Source organism: Triturus cristatus, chromosome 1_2 (genome assembly GCF_964204655.1).
Source record: "Triturus cristatus chromosome 1_2, aTriCri1.1, whole genome shotgun sequence".
NCBI lineage: Eukaryota > Metazoa > Chordata > Amphibia > Caudata > Salamandridae > Triturus > Triturus cristatus.
In genome coordinates, this window is record NC_140580.1 from 958311574 (window position 1) to 958333685 (window position 22112).

Genomic DNA, 22112 nt, shown 5'->3' on the forward strand with positions numbered 1-22112 from the left:
ATATTATAAAAGACACTTTTCTTAATGGCTTGTCATGCCCGCCCTATCCCTGTTGAACTATCAGTCTCCACAAGAACCATATGCAATTGATGTAGAGGTTGCTGCACACTTCAAGCACCCTTATCACTTAACCTTCATAAACCATGCTTAGATTTGTAGTTGTGAAATTCTTCTCTTGATTCATTACATTGATCAGTCAAATCAGGGTGCAAACAAGCTAGTAAAGGTATGCGAACACTCAAAAACATGTGGGTCCAGAATTTAACCCCCTTTTACCATCTATGCCATGTAGTGGAATTCTAACAACCCCATATGCACTCCTAAAATCCGACAGTAGTTTTAAGAGTAATTGCATCCATTTAAATGGCAATAACCATGAATGGAACGATATTTTCACTAAAGATCACGGCTGATCTTTAGTTATTGAAGACCTAAGTCACCATTTTTGATGTAGTTGCCAAGTCAATAAACGGCTTGGTCGAGTGACAGTGTTGTGATTACCAGTTGCAGGTTTTATAGTGTGTGCTGTCTTTTTTTTACTAAATAATGTTAATATCCAACGCAGCCTCGAAAGCTGTACTGCGGTCGGTTAAGCAGTGCGCAATTGATGCAGAAAAAATCTCTCATGTATTTGGGCATATACAGGATTACTAAAGGAAACTGTTAAGGTAAATAGCAACATTGTCCGACCGTCGTAACCAGTGCTGCACAAACATATGGGAAATGTGTTTAACAGGATGAAAGGACAGAATCAAACCACTTTTAATGTATTATATAAAAACACCACTTAGGGGTCTATTACGATGGCGGGCGGACACCGTAACGGAATGCGGGACCGTCCACCAGGGGGACGGCTGTCCCGCACCTGCAATTAGGATGCCACCGCCACCATGGCGGTGGCATCCCACATTCCCATCATTGTGGCGGGCGGAGCTCACAGCACCGCCCACCACAATGCTGGGAATGCACATTGTGCATTGACATGCACTAGGTGACAAGCACTGCGCGGTGCCTGCCACTTTGTCCATACCAATACAAGACACTGTGCAGGAGGAGACACCAGGTGTGTTCCTGGCATGAGTAACACCCAGAGAAAGTTGACTGCTAGTGGGAGCGGAGCCAGCAGCCACTCCTATTGTGTGGGGTCTCTCAGTATCCCTGGGTGGCTCCTGCTATGAACTGCTCCAAGCGGTTCAAGTGAGAAGCAACTTTGTGTTTTCTGGCAACCCTGCTATGTTCCCAAAAGACTGGTGCAGCACTCACCAATGTTGAAATTGCACCAAGAAAACTGTGTCATCATCAATGAGGAAGCTATGATCTGCTCTGGAGGCTGCAACTGTCACAGACGACCACCCACTTAAGACCTGGCCCAGAAGCTGCAACTGAATTGACCTTGGATCTGCCAGCAGCCAGCTTGGAAGGCTTTAGCTGCAAAAAACGACTACCCGCTGAAGGCCTGGCTCAGGGCCGACAACTTTTGTGACCAATAACTTATCTGCAATTGACCTGGGAAGCTGCAGCAGCCAAAGAGGAGTACCATTATGTATGCCTGCCGCATTCCTCTCCACCAGTGGTCCATTATTCTGCAGCTCAGCACCCCTGAAGCCGCTGTGACAGAAACAGGTATGCAAACGTACCGACCAGCACCTTCGGAGTCACAGCTCAGACCAAGTATTTAAAATTGAGCATAATTGTGAACAGACTGAATATTTTTTGCCTGTGTGAGCTCTTTGAGACGAAAGCTATTTAACCGATCCATGCATTGGCCAGTGGGGTAATCCAGAGATAACTACATCTGTGCTTGATTAATGCCTATGTCAGTACAACATACTGGGACCATAGACATTAGAGCTTTCAAAGAAGGGGAGAGAGCACTGCAGTGAGTGCAACATCTTACTGGTGATCATGGATGAGATTATATCCTGTAGCTGTACCCTTATTGAACTCTGTGGCATTTAATTTCGCTTTGAGATTATAGTGTTTATTTTTTTAACTAAAGGTAAGTACTGCACTCGACATTACTTTTTTGTGTATGTTGACTGGCTGCTGAGTTGTGAGCTCTTCCTCCACATGACCTCCCTGAGAAGCCTTTTACTGCTCACCATGGCTACCCTAGCGGCAAGTGTGGAAAGGATGTACTTAGCCCAGTATGCAGAGCCATAATAGGATGGAGCATAGGGCCCAAGAGGCAACCATCCCCAACACCACAGTTGTGGTCCAGTAGCATTAGTCTGCCCATGCCTGCTGTTCAGTGGTTTGTTGCTCTCAAGCTAGATTTACGCTCTACAAATACCAACACATACATACCTTCATATACACATGCCTGAGTCGTAGTCCAGGTTGTATATTGTTAGGACTAAGCAGAGCCTGGGAATTTAAGTAGGATGTCATGTCCATACATGACCTCACTGCTAATCCCATTGGCCTTATTTCCTATGCCGTCCCTATACTGGCAAAACTGGATCACGTAAATACAAATGGGGGTATAAACATTCAGACCAGGTGATAAAAATAATCTCAGATTTTTATTTCTGTTTTTTCTAGGTCCTTCTCGATTTTCCTCACACGACGTGCTGCATTCCTCCAGATTACCTATTGGACCTGATTCCACGGATCCGGCCACGCTCATTTTCTATTGCTTCCTCTTTACTGGTAAGAGTACTGGAAGGTACTGTTACTGCTGGTGAATCATTGTGCTTACATCAGTCTAACATTTAAGTCAGTGGTAGGCCTTTTCAAATGAGAAAGTGCCTTTTCCAGCAGAAATGGAAAGGCCTGTATAATTATTTGCCTTAATGAAATAATAACAGGGCTCCTACACACATTTCTTGTACAGAGTCAAATAGTGTTAGGTTATTCATCTACTGTTTTCTTCATCCATAGAGTATTTTATGATTATCTTTAGAGGGTTATTCTGTAATCAAGGATCACTGATAAGAATAATTAATTTTACATTGCCAAGTTTATTAATCTTCTACCCATAGTCCTAAGTGGATATGGTACTTTTCTTGTCTATCATCTCCATCTTCCATTTTTTTGAGGCCCACAGATTTTCTTTATGAATAACTTTTTTCGAACTACTAAGGGACTTTGATGTATTCTGTTCGTTTATTTGATGGTCCAGTATTTGCACTTTAATTTTTTTTCTCCCTTTTGCAACTGTTTTTTGAGCTTTCCCCTATTTAGTACTAGACATTAGTATTGTATTTGTTTTTGCCTATTTATTCAGTAGATTGCACTTTACTTACATCAAAACAGGTACATCTGAAAAAGATTTTGCAAGATGGGAAGTTCTGTACATCAACTGCTTAAAAAAAAATCAGTCTTTGTACTTGATTTAGAATTTAGTGGGTGGGTTACTCTGCAGAAACGTGACTGATATCCCGTCCGCCCTACTACAAGTGCATTATGTACAATGGCATTTGTAATAAGGCAGATGTTTGTGATGGAGTACCCGGCCGCCATACTCTAAATCAGTCCCTTAATGTCATTGGAAACAAATTTAAAAATCTTTTATGTCTTGATGCCAAAGCCTTTAGTAACACCATTAGTGCAGATAAATCCTGTGTTGAAATCCTTGACATAGATATCAGAGCACCAATGTTGCTCTCCCACATGCCATTAGCTCTGACTTTCCCCCTATTTTCTTCAATGCCAAGAAACCCCTCGCTAACACATGTGGGTGAGAGTGACCCTGAAATCATACACCCCAAAAAATACCTCAATAGAAAGTTCACGGGTGGATGGATCGAGGATGGTGTTAAACCTCAATTACTTGAGGCAATGTGTCCTAAGATAAGGTACAAAGCAGTATATCAAAGATACTGTCAATTAATAAAGTCCAGACTCATGAAGCAATACAGAATAATAGGCAAAATGTTAAATATTTGAAGCCCCAAATCAGCAGCAAAATGAATAAGAAATCCCCTGCACCTGATGTACCAAACAGGATTAACATACTCTGTAGAAAAGTCCTCGCTATCTTCACCCACATGGTCAACTGCATTGAATGCAGCTTAAGATAAACGCATTGTCCCTCATCTGCTGATTCCCGACTGTGGACAGGAGCATCGACTGGTGACTGATTAGTATTTGAAAATTGACAAGAAATTATCAAGAATTAAGATACCACAACTGTAGGAAAGTAGGATCTGCTTTTATGGTTACCTCCACTTTTTGTTTGATGTAATGCGGTTTCTAACTAGTTTGACTGGGATCCTGCTAATCAGGACCCCAGTCTCTGTGTTTTCTCCTGAAAATTGGTATGGTATCTACCATCCCAGATTGGACACTAGTGTACACTTATCAGTCCCTAGTATATGGTAGTAAGGTATCCAGGGCATAGGTACACTAGGGGTCCCACATGGGATGAAGCATGCCACCCATGCAAGACCACTCAATTTATAACTACAGGCCTGCTATTGCAGCATGTGTAAGCTGGTGCTAGCACCACTTACGAAAGATATAGGTTTCCCTATATCTAACGTCACTGGACTTAAAACCTTTAAGTCACCTCTAAAGCAGACCATTACAATCTAGAAGGCAGGGTGTTCAGTTCTGAGTGTGAGGGTACCCCTGCATGAGCAGGACACCCCTACAGCCTACAGAGTCCATTCTCTCGGGTTGTGAGACAGCCATATAAAAAATAGAGGAGCACCGCGTCATTACGCGATGACCATCTCAAAACTGGTTGTAACGTACCCTATCATGTTGGAATCATACCCCCACACCGTAAACGGTGTGGAAGGTATACAGTGTGGGAAGGTATGATTCCATGCAGTTTAAAGCTCCTCCAGGAGGCCCTCAGTGCTCCCAGTACCAGTCTTCTAGACCCGGACATCACAGCATGGCTCCTGCTGACCAGAGACATGACTCTGCCCTCCTGCAGCTGAGCCAAGCTCGAGCAGGGAAAGGCAGTACATTAGGTATCATGTCACAGGAAGAGTGACCACCTCCCAGACAGGGTTTAGTGTATTGGGGCCGATTGGGAGCGCTTGCTACCGCCACTCAGTCTGCTTGCATAGTCCAGTTAAAACGAGCTCAGGGAGCAAACAGCTCCCGCTCTGGCACGAAACTGGACAAAGGACATGGGAGTATCCTCCCCACTGTCTTCCCCCTTCCCTGGGAGGGAACCCTGAATCGTCCCAACCCTTCCCTTAGGGTACTTAAGGACTTACCTGAGGGTGGGACCCTAGATTTGTCGTGGGACAAGATTAATTTCCGACACCACTTCTTCAACCGTCTGGGCACTCTGGACTTCGCTCTGGGCATCAAGGCTTCAACTGGAAAGACTCCTGCTGCTCTTGATCTCATCGCCCTGCTTGTCTGCTGCAACGTCCATGCCTGTGCACCATACAGGAACCTTCCAAGGCCTGTGGGCATTCAAGACACCTGAAGGAATCTTCCTTGAAGTGAAGGAGTCACTTCCCCGCACCTGCAGGCTCCGCAACTAAGCTGACCGGTCTGCTGATCCTGGGCTCCCACAGACACCGAAAGGCTTAGCAACACAGGTGGGGTTTTTTCACATCCCTCGAGTCCTGCCCATTACTCTCACAAAGTTTGAGGTTAGTATCCCTCGTCAGAGCCTCAGGAACCGAACCCCTTTGCACCGCATAGACTTGCAGTGCAAAGGCTTGTTGGCTTCCTTCTGTAATGAATGTGCCATTTATGTGGATAAATAGCCTGATAATGACCGTCGCCCATCACCATCTCAGTCTTATTTAGCATATTATAACATAATATAGTGATGTGTAGGCCTGCCTATTAAGAATAAGCTACGGAGTAGGGCTTGATTATTTCTCTTTCAGATTCTGACTTTATCTTGCTTAGCGGCAGTGCTTGCTATTGGCTTTGGCCTGATCTTATGTCATTTGCATACTAATTTTGCTCTTTTGCGTGAATAGAGGCTTATGCTTGAGTGACTCCATTTTCTGAGCATCACTAGGTGATAAGGGCATGTTTTCCTTTTCACTTGTTTTTCGCACTTTACTGACCAGAAAGAACTGGATCTTGTCAGAGGAATATGCTCGCTCTGCTCTGAAGCCATAACAGTCGCCTGGCCAGCTGAAGCTGTGGCCTTGGTGCGGAGTGGTACGGACTCTGATGGGAAAAGGGGACGAGGCTCACCAGGAGCTTCATCTTACGTCTCCACTTTTACTAAAGGAGGTGTCTGGGTTCTGTTCGGTGGAAGTTCATCACAGGGCAGACGTGCAGCTGTGGCGGTGGGGCGTATAGTGTCACTACTGTCTCCTGTTTCGGCCGAAGAACCGGACTCCCCTTTGGCGAAGTGGAAACGGGATGGACAGACAGTTGGGGAGGTGTTCCACTAATTTCTAGTTTTTCCTACTGTTCTTGCTTACTATAATTTTCTTTTTCAGTTTCCATACATTTATATACATATATATATTTCTACATATATGTTTGCCTTGATTGTGTTTCAATCATACTATTGATATGTTAGAGTCTGCTATGATAGGTGCATTTGGCTTACCGTGTGGTGCTATTTGCTAATAAATATATCCCAGATATACCAATTAGTCTTTTCCTTGTAGCAGGAGGTGTGGACTCTTCTTGGCCAGGTATTCTGTTGTAAAAGGATGGGTGAATTCCCTTCTAGCAGGTAATTGTGTTATAGGAAGTTCTTCTACTCCTGGCAAGTGATATGCAAAGTATATCTCGCTCTAGTGAAGTGTTGTGTGTGTTACCTTGGTCTAGAGGAGACTCATGTGATATTGTTTTCTTGCCTTGCCTTTGGGGGAGGGTTGAAAGTTTGTCCACCTTAGGAAGTGCTGTGTATATGTAATATTCCATAAGTTTGGAACTGATATTCTCTCCCTGGGAAAGTGACGGTACATATCTTGGTCCAGGGGAGATCTGAGACCTTTCATTACACCTTCCATCAAGATCTTCGGGCTCCATGTAGTCCCAACCTCAAGCATCTCCAGTGACCAAGATCTTCATCCTCACCGCATCACTTGCACTGTGGACCTGCATCTTTAGTGAGCTGCTCGAGGTCCCCTTGCGACTCCAGTCCCTTCGGCCTGTGGGTCCTCTTGAAGTTCATCTTTGAATTCTTTGGGCCCCCCTAATTGCTCGGGGCCTGCCCTGACTCCCCTGCTTGTGGTGAGGCACCTGGACCTTGCTGGTCCCGACACTGCACCTTCTTCGCTTTCAACATTGTTTGCAGGTGCCAAGGCGTGTTGGTGATCCTGACGGACAGCGACCCCTCAACTCTTGACATCCGACGTGGGACAGCTTGTGAACGGCTCCTGGTCTTCCACAGTGTTGCCTGGCCCTCACAGCTACAGCTCCAAGGTCACCGTCATCTCTCCTGCATCACTCGACATCGGTGGGCATTCGTCTTCCGTGCCTCTTGGTCACTTCTAGGTGGCATAGTGGCATGTCTCCTCTGCTTGCATTTTTTTAACCTGAATCCACCTTTAGGTTCCAACTTCCCCAGCAGCGGCATATTCCTGAATTCCTCCACTGGGTTTGACGGCAGTTTCCAGCGCCACTTCACACCTATGCACCCGGCTTCCCTGGTGTAGGTATCCTGGGTCCTAGGGTATCCACTGGTGGGGTGGCTCTCTAACCTTCTGTCTTTCACAGATTTTCTTCAGGGTCCACTGGGAAGGGTCCTTCTTCTTTAAAATTGCAACTGCGACTTACCCATTGACTTGCATTGATCCTGCGGTCGGATTCCCACTCGGCACACAGCCTCCGTGGAGCTCCAGGGTACTTACCTTGGGTGGTTCCTTGGGTCCCTGGGACTTCTACGTTTTCTGGTTATAGTCTTGACCCAAGTCGGCGTTCCCATACCACTATTTTAGTATATGGTCTGGTCTCGCCCTGGTGACCACTGTGTATTACGTGCTACATACCTGTTTCTATTGAAAAGTATTGTGTGCATTGTGAATATCTCTGGCTAGGAGATATCTGTATGGGTTAGTGAGTGTCTCATAATAGATGCATATTTTTTATAAATACTGTGTGGTTCTTTTTCACCTAATCTGTACCTACAAGATTATGTTCTGGTAAAACAAGCTGCTTAACACTCCTTCTGGACTAAGCCTGAAGGCTGCTCTCCACAGCCTACCACTTAGAGAGCTTTCTAAGGTTGTCTAAGGCCACTACAATCGCCATAAATGTTGTGTAGATTGGTACAAGGTGCCCACTTACATAAGTGTACAACATATACCAAGCCAGCTTCTCACAACAACTGTCTTCAAACTTTTAGAAAGCATGATAATCCAGTAATGGGACACTACCTTTTTGAATTCTCAGAGTCTAATGACATTTTTTCAATAGTGGGGTGATGACAGATTTTTTTTCTGTCATCAGGTACTATCCTGTGGCTTAATGATTGATTAACAAACATAATAACACCATGACCAATAAAAGGGCCATCTGTTTTGCAACAGAATCTGACAGTGGATCCTTATTGATTAAGGTTGGCTTATGTTTTTCCAACAGGGTGTTGATTTTTCTTTCTGACACTTTTTTGAAAGCAATCCAGGTTTTGAGACTAGGGATGGAACTCTGTGATGCTCTTAAACATGTTTTGTATCCCTGCACTACACCATTGCTCTGTGCAGTGACATATAAAGGTTTCAGAGAAGATCAAGAACTTTGATCCACATTGCTTCTTCCGTACTGCTTTTATCTAGTTCCATTTTTTCCTCTTTCTTCTGATACCAACATTCCATCTGCAGTATCAACCTCAGCAATCCGAGGCTACCTTAAGTTGACATAAAGCACTACAGAAATAAAGGAAGCGTACAATATTTTTTAATTTTATTCATTTTTTATTTTATTTATGTATAGGTTTTATATAGCGCTAGCCAGACCCGGAGGTATCAGAGCGCTTTACATATAATTCAGGGTCGTTCCATAGATGTACATATAAGTATACAGATCAAACAATTGAGGTGCATCCAGATAAACATATCAAGGAGATCGTTAAGCAGTCAAGATAGGTACAGGACATTGTAACAGAATAAGGTTATGGCGTGAGTGACAAGGAGGAAGCTTGAACAATCAAATCAAATGCCAGCCTTAAAGGGTCTAAAAAGATTGTGTGACTTGTTGTGAGCATGGCTTAGTTTCTTTGAGTATTAAAGTATTTGTTGAGCAGAAGGTATTACGGTCCCGTTTGAAGCATGTCAAGGATGGGTTACAGAGGCAATCTCTATGCGTTCTAGATCCTAGGAGCATTTCCATAGAATGAGCGAGTCCGAGAGGATTTCTTTTTCAGTTTGGTAGGGATGAGAAGTAGTGAGTTGGAGATTCTCAGAGCTCTGGCTCCTCCTGCTTTGTAAATTTTGGAACCTAGGTAGTTTGGGTTATGGGTGTGAAGCGCTTTGTGGGTGATGCAAGCCATCCTGTATATACATCTTCCTTCGATGGGAAGCCAGTTTAGGTTCTTGAGGGCCGGTAAAATGTGCTCAAATCGTTTAACACCTGTTAGTAGCCTTGCAGCTATGTTGAGAACTGTTGTAAGAGGGGGCAAGGTGGGTTTTTGGAATTCCTGTGAGGAGGGCGTTCCCATAATCTAGTTTTGAGAGCACAAGAGCCTGCAGTACCATCTTCAGGCGGAATAAGAGGTTTGATTTTCTTGATATTTTTGAAAGTGTACAGTGCTTCTTCGGCTGAGTTGTTGATGTGGTCTTTCATTGACAGATTTTTGTCCTGAGTGATGCCTAAGGACTTTATGGAGTTGGATAGTGTAAGAGAGCAGTTAAGGGCTTCCAAGTTAGTGAGCCAATCTTGGATTGGTAGAGGGTTGTTATCAGGGGAGAAAAGGAGTTATTCCGTTTTATTGAGGTTCAACTTTAAGTGGTTGGTGTTAAACCAAGTTTGAACTTCTTTTTTGCGCAATTAGAGACATTTTTAGAATATCTGATGCTTCATGAGTTGGGGTCATATCTCTTGAGTGCTATGTTGAGCGATATGGAGGGGACATAGTTAGAACATAGGATAAAATAAAAAGTTTAGGTCATCCAGAAAACCTAGGAGAGGTAAGGATGCGCTGATAGTTGAGGGCTGAACAGGATGCTATCCCAGGTGGTCTTGTCCTTTGTTGCTGTGAACCTCAAGGCCAAGTATGGAGGAGAATGTTGTGCAGATTCAAGGGAGACAAGAAGGAGGTGAGGGCATGACCATATGGGGCAAAGTGGCCAACCGGTCTGCCTGGGCCCTGATGCTAGATAGCCAGGGCATGAATGGAGTATCAGTTAATATCCGGAGGGCCAGTTGCGTGAGGCCACCGCCCCAAAGGATCCGAAGTAGGCGTTGTGGGAGCCGTGGAATTGGTCTACACCACTCGGTCGAGTGCATTGTCTGTCCCCAAACTTCCCTGTGTGCTGCACTACCAACGCAGAACTAATAGGACTGAGAGTTGCCTCTGAATGTTGGATAAATCAAAGACAGGGCCTTAAAAGAGAGTGATCCCCCTGTGTAACAGATGAGTCTGTTTGCTTCATTGGTGTTCAGCGGGCCGCCATTTGCAGGTCAGGCCACACCTCAGGAGTTCTAGGGGCTCTTCACAGTATGATCCCCAGCAGAAAGCCAGCTTTCCAGTACTCTTTACGTTCTTTGATTGGAACTGAATCCTGTATTCTTGTGGCAGATCTGACCTAGTGACTATTTATCTAGTTACTCTGGTCTGGATCCAGGCCTCTTCGCTGCCATTTTGAGGTCAGGCAGGCCACAGCAATGGGTTACCCTGTTCTCCCCTCTCGCCCTCGGGGACCCGCCTGGCACACCGGATTGGTGCCACTGTGGATCGGGGCATCAGTGCCACTTCACTTAAGCTTTTACCCCCCCCCCTTCATTCACTGCGAGGCCCTCCACGTGAGGCAGCCGCACAGGGGTTGACCGGAAGGCCGATAGAGGAGGAACGCAAACTCCGCCCAGCTCCGCAGCTCCATCTCACTCCACGCCTGCAGGTCTGCGCCGATCCGCACAGATGTCGGCGTCGGTCCAAAGCAGATTGAGGACGTCAGGGCCACAAATCAAACCACCTACTGTATCAGCAGCAGATCTGTGCCAAGATGGTGGGCTCCCACGGCGATCGGGACCCTCCAGGACGCTGTCTCCGCCCAGCTCCGCAACCTTGACTCACCGCACCAGCCTGCAGGTTTGCAGGTTTGCACCGATCTGTGCAGACACACGTGCCCAGCTCAGTCGTGCAACGGCGGCGTGACTGGGTCCACTAGGAAGCTCCGCAAAGAACTCTTCACAGGAAAGGTGATTCAGTTTCAGTGCCCCACAATGCAGCAGGCGATGGCTGGATATCACCGGTAAATTCACCCAAGGGTGAACACAGCACCAGGAGCTAGCTTGCAACGCTCCTGTCCGGTGGCCATTTGCCTCTCTCAATACTTCAACATACAAAATGTGCTATCAAAAGAGCTCTGCAATGAATTCCAACAACGTGCAGAGCACAGGAATGTGAGATCGTTCTAGTGCCTCACAATGTAGCACTCGATGGCTGGGTATTCCTGGGAATATTCACCCGAGGGTGATGCCAGTACCTGGAGCTAGTTTGCAACGCTCCCATCCGGCAGCCATTTTCCTTCCTTTCCAGGAAAATAATGATTTCCATATGGGATTTCTTTAGGCTTTTGTCTGGGTAGCTGAGCTCTGTCTGTAGAAGCTATTTATTACAGCAAACTTACTGGGATCCTTGGTTGTTTGGTTCTAAAGTAATACCTAAATAATATGGGGCTTGATGGGCTAAAAGGTTTTTGCTTTTGTAAAGGCTGCAAATCACAAGACTGTAGACCTCAAGAACTCAAAGCCACGTTGTAGTAATGGTGCATTTACAGTTGCAAATGTCTCACAACTAGGGCTCCCAGTTTTATGGTATTGATTTTCTTTTAATTTGCGTCTGTATTTATCCATATTTATTTTTGGGCCATCTTATTGGTATTTTCCATATTTATTTTGTGTTTTGATAATAAATAGTTTTTTTTTTTTATATTTCCACATTTATTTAAATCTTTGACGTGCAGTCATACATGGATGCCTGTCACTTTTTATCAGATTAAGAAGTCACATATAAAAAACCACCACATCCACAGGTATATAGTAGCGTTATACTACAAATATATGTTAACATATGCCTGTATTTAAAGAAATATCATCCTGTTTTTTAACTCCCTATGCTCTCTCTCAAAAGAAGTAACATTTTCATTATTTTTCCGCTTTTAAAAGTACAGACAAGGAACACATTGTTTTCTGTCTGTATTTATCTGTAAAAACAGAACATTTGGAGACTGACTTACAATTCATAATATTTCCCTTGCAGCCCATTGTGATTGGTTCGAAAAAGGAGATGTGAAATGGGATCTCGAAGTGAGTTGAAATGAGAAGTTTTCAGTGGATTGTGTCTGCTTTTGTTGCTCCCGACTGCCGGAGTTTAGGAGTTATTTAACTCACCTGATAAATAACCATACCACAACTTACATTATTCATCAGGTCCGATAAATAACACCTATCATGAGTTATTGGGCAATAACATGCAAATGTTGGTATTTAACTCACCAAAACCTGCATGGTACAGTAAGTACTGTACACATTTCTCCTGTTAAATTTCGGCAGGTTTGACCAGCTGAAATGTATCGAAGTTTGAAGTACTTAATGCATCCGATAATTATCAGGTGTGTTAGAATATAACGATCCACTTATAATTAGGCCATTTGTCTTGACATGCTCATCTAACCAGGAACAGATTTTCGGAGATTGATGATGACAGACACCAGAGCAGCTTTATATCTTTTTGATTGGTTGGCAAAACACATCTAAATTGCAGTACTAGAGCTAATGAAAATTAGATTTACCTCTATCTGATATGGTTTGAATAATTGTTTTGTAAAGAATGAATAACCAAATATATTCTAGCTCATTTCTCACTCTGCGAGCCTCTGTCTGATTTTGTAACTATATGTAAAGATTAAAGATGTATGTTGCCTTCACTTTTAACAGGAACAAATTACTTGATAAACAATATATTGGTTTAATTAAATAAGTGACGATCATATTTTGTTTTGTCATTGTATAGCCAAAATGACAAATGCTTCAATTATTTCTATGTGGATTTTTTGTTTTTGTTGTGTTTGAATCATAACGTGGATTTTGGTATTTCAGGTTCATCCAGACAGGATCCAGATCCTCCTGGCAGTAGTCAAGTACAAGACCCGCCTGAGTAAGGCACGTCTTGGCCTCTGCTCCACATGGCTGTCATCCCTGTGTCCACAAAATGGTAATGTGCCACCTTGTTTTTCTTAATAATTCAGAATTTGAATTTGAAAATGATATTTTTTTTAATCATTACTACTATTTTTTTGTTAATTGACTTGGCAGATGAGAGGCAGGTGTGCATTTTCATAACCCATGAAATCACAGTAATTACTTAAACATAAAGATGAAAGGCTGAGTCTGCCCCCTGGGGTTCCAGTCTGTGACCTGTAGGTTGAGATTGGGTGAACTTTCAGAGCTACTTTATCTCTTGCCTGAGTTTGCAGCCCAATGAGAATCATCACATTTTTTCAGAAAGTCTTAAGACTAGGCTCTTTGTGTGGTAATCTGCTAGAGTTCATTGTTATTTTAGTCTTCTCTCTTAGCAACAACAATGGCATTAGCGTGCTTTATGAACTATCAAATATACTTGCTGTAACTGGAAGGATTCCACATAGTTAGGAAAGATGGGACCACCTTGCATTCAAAACATGAACTTATATACATAGGTTTATGCACTTAATGTTCTTACTTGCCTTGTCCCAACAGACACACCAAACGAGCACTTTTCAATTACCACATTTCTTCCTCTACCAGCTGGTGATTAAATGGAGTTGATACCTTCTTCCATACATAGTTGCCGCAAACACATTTAGGAGAACAGCATTGGTGGAGGCAGCGTGATTTTAAAAGCGAGAGACAGGTCATGGTGGTGGGGAAATCCCAATATGATTCAAATTAAATGACCGCATACACTGGAGAACTTTTATTATGGTAAGTCATATTTCCTTATTCGCGATTTAGACTGAAGGCAGATTGTTTTACCCTGTAGACCCGAGTGTTCTTGGTTCACCCACCTGTTTGGCATACATGATGTTCAACGGTGGTGAAGACGTTTTTTTTCCACTGGATGGTTCGAAGTTTGATGCTATTATTCCTGATCTTACTTTTTCACCCTTTTATAAAATATGCATATATTTACGAATGCTGTTTCCTACACAGGTGAAGTTAAAGTGCCCCTCTGGGTTAAAAAAGGAGGAATGACGTTCCCTGAAGATGCAAATACCCCAGTGATAATGGTGGGGCCTGGAACTGGAGTGGCCCCATTCAGAGCAGCAATACAGGAAAGAACAGCACAGCACAAGAAAAGTAAGATTAACTGATTCATGATGATCTACCAGCTAATGTCATTTATATGTATATTTAGCAGTGAAACCAAGTTGAATAGACTAAGCTGAGGATCTCAAACCACTTGTAAGCCTGTTAGAAAACTGGCTTAACTCCAAGGAGCGGTAACAATGCATCTGAAGTCCTCATAGTTTAAATGATGTCAAGTTAGCAAGTAATTGAAGACTGTGAACAGTAGTTTACTCTGCTAATCCAGGAGTGTTATAATTTGTTTCTGTGAAACTGAAATTCAGTGATTTGTATTATTTACTTCCAGACCATTTGCCCTGTGATGTGTGCCAGTGGTAGAGTGTTACGGTCTTGACAAGCTGAAAAGCAATGAATCTCCCTGAAAGTCATTGTGCAGAACGCCCCTTGACAAATTCGACCACACTCAATTTAGAATGGCTGCTCCATTTGCAGCTGCCACATGATCCTGACTTTTTATTCCTCCCATTAATAGCAGTGCCCTAAATGATCTTGGTGCCAGCCTAATTTTGTGTGTATGCTGGTGCGCCTACAGGCCCTGCAGGTTTGGGAAGGGCCCCTGCTGGATCCATGCCATCGACTCCAGTGTGGTGCCCCTTGGATCCACAGATGGATTCAGACTGGCGCTGGTCGTGCCACCTCGACCTTCCCTAACGCTGGTCACGATGCTGACACTACACGTGATGGTGGCAGCGTCATCTCTATTCTAATCCCGACCCAACACAGAGCCAGATGGGTGTCGCCCAATGCTGACTGGAACCATGCCTTCCAGGCCGGACCCTGAGCCCTTTTATTATGGGCTAGGACTTGGGGAGGATTGGGAAGGGTCGCTGAACCCTGAAGAATATGAGCCCGTTGACCCTAATGTGGGCTGGGTGTGAGGTTTTGACGGCAGCCAGTCTACTGTACACTTCTCCAGATACTGGCCTGCTTGCTCCCCCTACTGTTGCTACAGAGGAGGGAATGTCCTTCACAATACTGGTAAGGAGGGTGGCTGAGGTCCTGAACCTTAACCTGTTTCTCTGGCGGTCAAGACCAAGGTCTTGATGGAGGTGCTTCAGCCGGAAGTGTCCCTCTCAGAACCACTTCTACCCTTTAATGAAGCCCTTACTGATATTCTGATTAGGACCTGCTGCTCCTGTGAACAGATCAATTGCCCACCGTCACCGTCCCACTACAGGGGACCCCAGCTTCCTCGCGCAACACCCTACCCCAGAGTGTTTGGTGGTCCAAGCCTCCACCTCCCATGGCGCTTTCCCTTCAGCACCCCCTGATATGCAATCCAAGAGGCTGGACACCTTAGGGAAGAAGATGTTTTCTTTCACCAGCCTGTTGAACACCAGGGGCCTTTTAGGCCACTATTCCCATGCTCTGTAGGACACACTTGCGCAGATGCTTTAAGGACAGCAGAGCTACGCGCAGGTCCTTGGGCCGTTGCATGGCCCCATGTCACCCCCAATCTGCCTTTCACTCCTTTCGTGGCCACGGAAGGGGCATTCACTCACATCTGTACCCACCCAGCCACTGCAACATGCAAGCTTCATAGCCTCTGTGCTCCCGAGGACGTGGCACCCACAGACCTCGTGGGTTGGGCAGCCAGCAGTCTGGCCAGTCCACCACCCCCGTGGCAGCAGCAGCCTCTAAGCCCTTACAGTCTGCACCTTTATCATCATGGGCACCATCACCTGCACCACTGACGGTCTAGCACATCAGACCAATGGGTTTTGCAGTTTGTCCGGAAGGGCAACTCCCTTCCCTTCAAGACCACCCTTCCACCCATGCCACCTGCTTGTTCCTTCAGTGAGTGACTGTTCTCTTGGCGAAGGGGGCCAAATAGAGGGTGTTGATGCCAGAAGTAGGTGGTAGTTGCTATTCCCGCTACTTTCTGGTGCCCAAGAAGGACGGAGACCTTTGTTCTATCCTAGACCTGCGCCCTCTTAATTTCTTCCTCAAGAAGGAGAAGCTCAAAATGCTAATGCTCGCCTAAGTCTTGTTTGCCCAGGAGCCAGGAGACTTGATGGTAGTTTTGGACTTGCAGGGTGCATATTTCCACATTCCGGTCCTGCCTGCCCACTGCGTTACCTGCTGTTCACGGTGAGCCATGAGCACTTTTTGTTCGCGGTGTTCCTTTTGGCTTCACCAGCGCCCCTCGAGTGTTCATCAAGGTGATGGGAGTGTTTGCAGCTCATCCGCAGAGATCAGGGGTGCCCGTCTTCGTCTATCTCGATGACTGGCTGACGAAGGCGGGATCGCCCCTGGCTGTCCTCTCCACCTCTAGACTTTAGCGAACCTCTCAGATGCTTCCATTCACCGGAGCTATTCTGGACATGTTGCAGTTTCAGGCCTATCCTCATGAACGGCGAGTCAATGTTATTTAGGCTATGACACTGATGTTTCAGCATCTATTCTGGATTTCAGTGAGACCGACTCTGAGGCTACTGGGCTTTATGGTCTCCTGCATCCTGCTTGTGTGACACATACCTGCTGGAATATGTGGGCTCCGCATTGGGACCTGAAGTTACAGGGGATGCAACATCAGGAAATCTCTCCAATGTGGTCCAGATGTCAGAGGGAACTGCACAAGATCTGCAGTAGTGCGTAATTAACCGCAATTGGGTCAGTGGCAGACCCCTCTCCCTTCCCCAAACAAATCTGACAGTTGTGACAGATTCATCACTCCTGGGATGGGGCAGCCATTGGGGAGAGGTGGAGATAGGAGACCTCTGGTCTCTGGCGGAATCCAGACTCCACATCAGACTTATTGAGCTCTGTGCGATCTGGCTGGCATTAAAAGCCTTTTTACCCTCCATCAAGGAAAGACTAGTGCGGGTGTTCACACAGTGCCACTGCTGTGTGGTACTGTAACAAGCAGAACAGGGTGGAGTCGTGGAGCCTTTGTCAGGAGGCCCTCTGTCTTTGGATATGGCTGGATCAGCAGGGCATTTCCCTGGTGGGTCAACACCAGGCACGCTCTCTGAACTCCAGGGTGGAAGAACTCAGCTGAAGAGGCCTAGCGGATCATAAATGGCGTCTTCTTTCAGAGGTGGTGCACGGTCTCTTTCAGCAGTGGGGAGAGCCTTGGTTAGATCTGTTTGCCTAACCCAAGAATGCACAATGTCAGCAATTCTGTGCCTGGAGTTTCCAAGGCGGCTCTGGCTCTGAGACGCTTTTTGCCTTGAGTGAAGCTCAGACCTCCTGTATGCCTTTCTGCCCATACCACTCCTGCCCAGAGCTCTCAAGAAGATCAGGAGTGACTAAGCTCAAGTCATCCTTGTGGCCTCAGACTGTGATTGGAGAGTTTGGAATCCCGAGCTGTTGAGCATGGCCTTCGGTCCTCTGATCAGGCTGCCCCTACGGGAGGATCTCTATCGCTGCAGCAGGGGAGGGTTCTCCACACGAACCTGTCAACACTCTGCATTCCTGCGTGGAGATTGAGCAGCAGCAGTTGATAGCTTTTGACCAACCAAAACTATATACTCCTGCCATTGGGTCATGTTTATGGTATGGTATGCAGAAAAGTAGGTTGACCCCCTTTCTGCTCCTCTTTCTCAGGTTCTTCTCTTTATCCTTTCCCTTGCCCAGCAAGGCTCTGCTCTGGGAACCTTAAAGGGTTATCTATATGCTATTTCAGCCTTTCTATGGTTGGCTGACCAGCCATCCCTCTTCAAATCCCCTAATGTACATAGGTTCTTGAAAGGTTTACATGTTTCCACCTTTTCCTTTTATAATGCCTCAGTGGAACCTTAATCTCGCCCTGACGTTCCTAATGTGCGCTCTCTTTAAGCCCTTGCACTACTGTCCTCTAAGGCTCCTTGCTATCAAGACTGCCTTCCTGGTGGCATTTACTTCTACCTGGAGGATCAGTTAACTTCAAGCTGTGTCATCCAGGCCTCTATACCTGAACGACTACCCAGAAAAGCTGATTTTATGGACTAAAGCTTCCTTTCTACCGAAAGTTGTCACTGGGATGTAGGCCAATCAACTTTCTAAGTTCTGCCACATCCCTCTATGGAAGTGAAGCGACTTCACCGTCTGGACCCTAAAAAAGCGTTGTCATTCTACCGTGACTACACAAAAGAGTTCCGGGAGACGACCAACTCTTCGTGGGGTATGTTGAAGCACAGAAGGGAAAGGCTTGCAGAAGCAGGACCATCTCCGCAGTTCTGCATTAAAATCTGCTACCCAATGGCTAAGAATCATCCGTCTCAGCGTTTGGGTGCTCATTCCTCCAGAGCCTAGGCTATGACCACTGCGTTAGCACGTGGAGTCTGTGACCTGGACATCTGCCAGACTGCAATGTGAACTTCCTTGCACATGTTCACAAAACACTACTGCCTGGACAGTCCGTTCCATCTGGATGGGCATTTCGCTCATTCGGTTCTTCAGGACTTTTTGGTATGAAATTGTTTTGGAGACTCGGCTCCGGGAGGTATTGCTTTGGTATCTATTCTAAGGTTAGTAATCTGCGGCTAAAAGTCTCAGTCATATGGACAAGTTACTTATCTTCGGTAACGCCTTATCTGGTAGAGATTCAGTTGAGCCTCAGGTTCCTTACAGACCCACCCATCCTTACTGCTCTGTGAACGGATTTCTAGGGACAGGGCTTTACATTTTCAGGGCCTGAGATATTCACAGCAGTTGTCCGTGTTCTTTGTGGCTCTGCACTCCTGGAGTGGAAAGTTGCCAAAAGTATCTGACACTGGGGTGGCGCCTAAATAGGCACTGCGCACACCCAGAGCGGATGACGCCACACTGAGCTGATCAATGCCACCTACCCACACACAGAGGTACAGCTCACGAGAAAAATTCCGGATCCAGTCTGATACCTCGGGATAATTCTAAGGTAAGGAATCTGCGGCTAGATAGAGTCTCTACCAGATGAGATGTTAGCAGAGGTAAGTAATTTGTCCATCTAGCCACTTTGTCGGCTTTCCTTTGCCTCCCCGACCAACCATCCCACCCGTATAAGCCCCTCCACCACTGTTGTTTAGGTTTTTTATTTTTTAACATGAAAACGGTTTTCCTAGTGGCTGTTCTGGTCAGTGAGCTGCAAGCACCTAGAATCAAGTTATACTTCACATTTTTTTTACCGACAAGTTAGTCTAGTCAGCCAAAGCTACTTTCCTCCCCAGAATGGTAACCCCTTTTCACCTGGGTCAGTCTATTCCCACGTCATCCTCCTTTCCCCTGCCTCACCCTACAAAAGAAGAGGAGAAACTACAAAGGCTGGATTTGACAAAAGCGGTGAGTTTTTATATGGACCAGATGAAGGACTTCTGTGTGGATGATCAGGTTTTCATTAGCTATATAGCTAGCAGAAAATGAAAATCAGTGTAGAAAAGGACCTTATCTAGGTGGATTACTTTGTGCATTCAAATCTGCCCCATCTGTAGTGCAGGGAGGCGAAGATGTAGACGACTGGTGCCGGTCAACATTCTTAAGAATGATTTTTCCACACTTCCTAGTCTCCAGCCTGGTGTTATCCTGGCTGCAGGTGTGGCGAGAGCCACCCGAGATGATGAGTTTGTTTTCAGGATAAGCGGGGACGTTGGTTGTGATAGTTTTATAACTGATGTAGCTGCGATATGAAGGTTTTGCAGCAGGGCAAGGAGAGCCAGTGGAGTTCCATCAGTATGGGGGGGAGTCATGCAATCGTATTTCTTCAGGCCCTAGATGAGGCTCACTGCAGTGTGTGGAATGGCAATTAAGTGGGACCAATGTGGAGTATGGGAGGCCATGGAGTAGAGCATAACCACCATTAAGATGCAAGAGTACGAGGGCTTGAACAGCTTGTCGGCACTTTCTGGAAGAACTTGTTTCACTTCTGTTAGAAAAGTGAGCTGATACAAGGCCGTCTCTTTATTTGGCAATGTGTTCTTTGAAGGTGAGATTGGTGTTCAGAATCAATCTAAGTGATCTAGCTTTTGGTGAAAGTTAGTGTTCAAAGCAATCAAGGTTCATGCAATTGAGCCAGGCTTGTAATATTTCTTACTTGTACTTGGCAAATAACTGGAATTCTGTCTTGTTAATTTGAGCTTCTGGTAGGTGCTCAATATCCAGGTCTTGATTAGGTGCAGGCAGTGTTTGAGATGTTGGATATTTGAAGCAGATGAGACTTTCAAAAAGAGTTGTGCATTGTCTGCATATGTCCAATGCATTGTTTATCTTCACCTTTTATTACTGGAGCTGTTCACACCCAATGATTACAATTCAGGCAATGAAACATATATACAGTGCACACTGGCTTTTTGTTAAGAGACTGTGTTGAAAGGGGAGTCCTCAAGTTACGTCATAGCACATGGACAATAAAAGCAAGGCTCTAAAACTGTATACATTTGGTAAAGTCTTCCTTTGGCCCCCCCCTAAGCTTCTGGCTATATTGCGAGAATGCATCAGGGGTGAAGATGGAAGAGACCTAGACTCTCACAGAGAGAACCTTACATGACCTCTTCTCACCATCTTCTGAATGTCAGAGTAGAGAGCATTTATAACTACCACCCCAACCTGGCACAAATGGGCTTCTTCTGACAATTCCTTTGGCTCTGTTCATCCTGGGTAATATCAGGAGCATTCAGACCAGAGTAGCAGTTCTACCATTCACTGTGGTAGATCTGTTACAAACTACATATTCACTCTCAGGTCAGATGCGAAGGTGAGTCCAATTGGTTTTCATCCCTCCAGTCCACAATTCTGAGACAGACTATTAAGAGAAATATTTCACAGCTAAATCACGCAGTTCAAAAATGTGTATGAAATCAGTTCTTCATCCTTCTGAGACTGATAATGTGAGTGACATTGAATTGGTTGATAGAATCACTTGCTATTTACAGCGTTCACAACTGCAGTATGTCACAACCAATCTAAAAACGCATGGTATTATCATATTCAGAAAAGCCTATGTGGACTTTCAACAATTTCAAATGTAACAATTTCTTTACTTTATATTTATTTGGTAAGGCAGAGTTCCAGGTTATTAATTGTTATTTTTAATGAAAAAGGGGGTATTTTTATTTTTCTAAGCCTAATTGAAACTATACTTTAATTCTGAGGAGTTGTCTGGTCTGTCTATCTTTTCAGTTCTGTTGAATAAATCCTATGGGGAAATGTGTTTAATGTATTAATTTAGTATCAAACTTGTTGCCTTTAGTCTAATTTTAACAAGCTGCTGGTTCATTTCCCTGTCAGACAATGTTCTCTTTTTTGGATGTCGACAGAAGACAAAAGACTTCTACTGCCAATCAGAGTGGGAAGATTTGATTGAAAGGAAATGTTTGGCACTTTTCACAGCCTTCTCCAGGGACCAGGTTAGTATATTCTCAATGATAAACTATATGTATGTGAATAGCCCAAACCTAGCTAGAGAGTAGTGGAGCATTTGAAAGTGGGTATCAGCCCTGGATGTTGATATTAAATTGTTTACGATGAGGCTGAATATTTATGGGTGGTGATTCCTGTAATTTGTAGATATAAGGCCTGATTTAGAGTTTTGTGGTTGGTTTACTCTGTCACAAACGTGACGGATATCCCGTCCGCCATATTAAAAGTGCATTATATCCAATGGCACTTAGATAACGGGGGACGGGAAATCTGTTACGTTTGTGACGGAGTAACCTGTCCACCGAACTCTAAATCAGGCCCATGGTGTCCTTAAAAGAGTTGTGTCATCAGTTATTTTCTGAATTACAGGGTAATTCTGATGTTGATAGAGATTTTATTGC

At 44.9% G+C, this 22112-nt stretch overlaps 1 protein-coding gene across 1 annotated transcript in view; it reads left to right on the plus strand.

Moving 5' to 3' along the window:
• The window catches only part of NDOR1 (NADPH dependent diflavin oxidoreductase 1), a 202298-nt gene that overhangs the window by 152358 nt on the left and 27828 nt on the right, over positions 1 to 22112 (plus strand). The window contains exons 10-13 of the mRNA XM_085610082.1: positions 2545 to 2652; positions 13150 to 13264; positions 14242 to 14388; positions 21580 to 21698. Coding sequence (XP_085466208.1) covers positions 2545 to 2652; positions 13150 to 13264; positions 14242 to 14388; positions 21580 to 21698 — 489 coding nt within the window. The remainder of the gene's footprint in view (positions 1 to 2544; positions 2653 to 13149; positions 13265 to 14241; positions 14389 to 21579; positions 21699 to 22112) is intronic.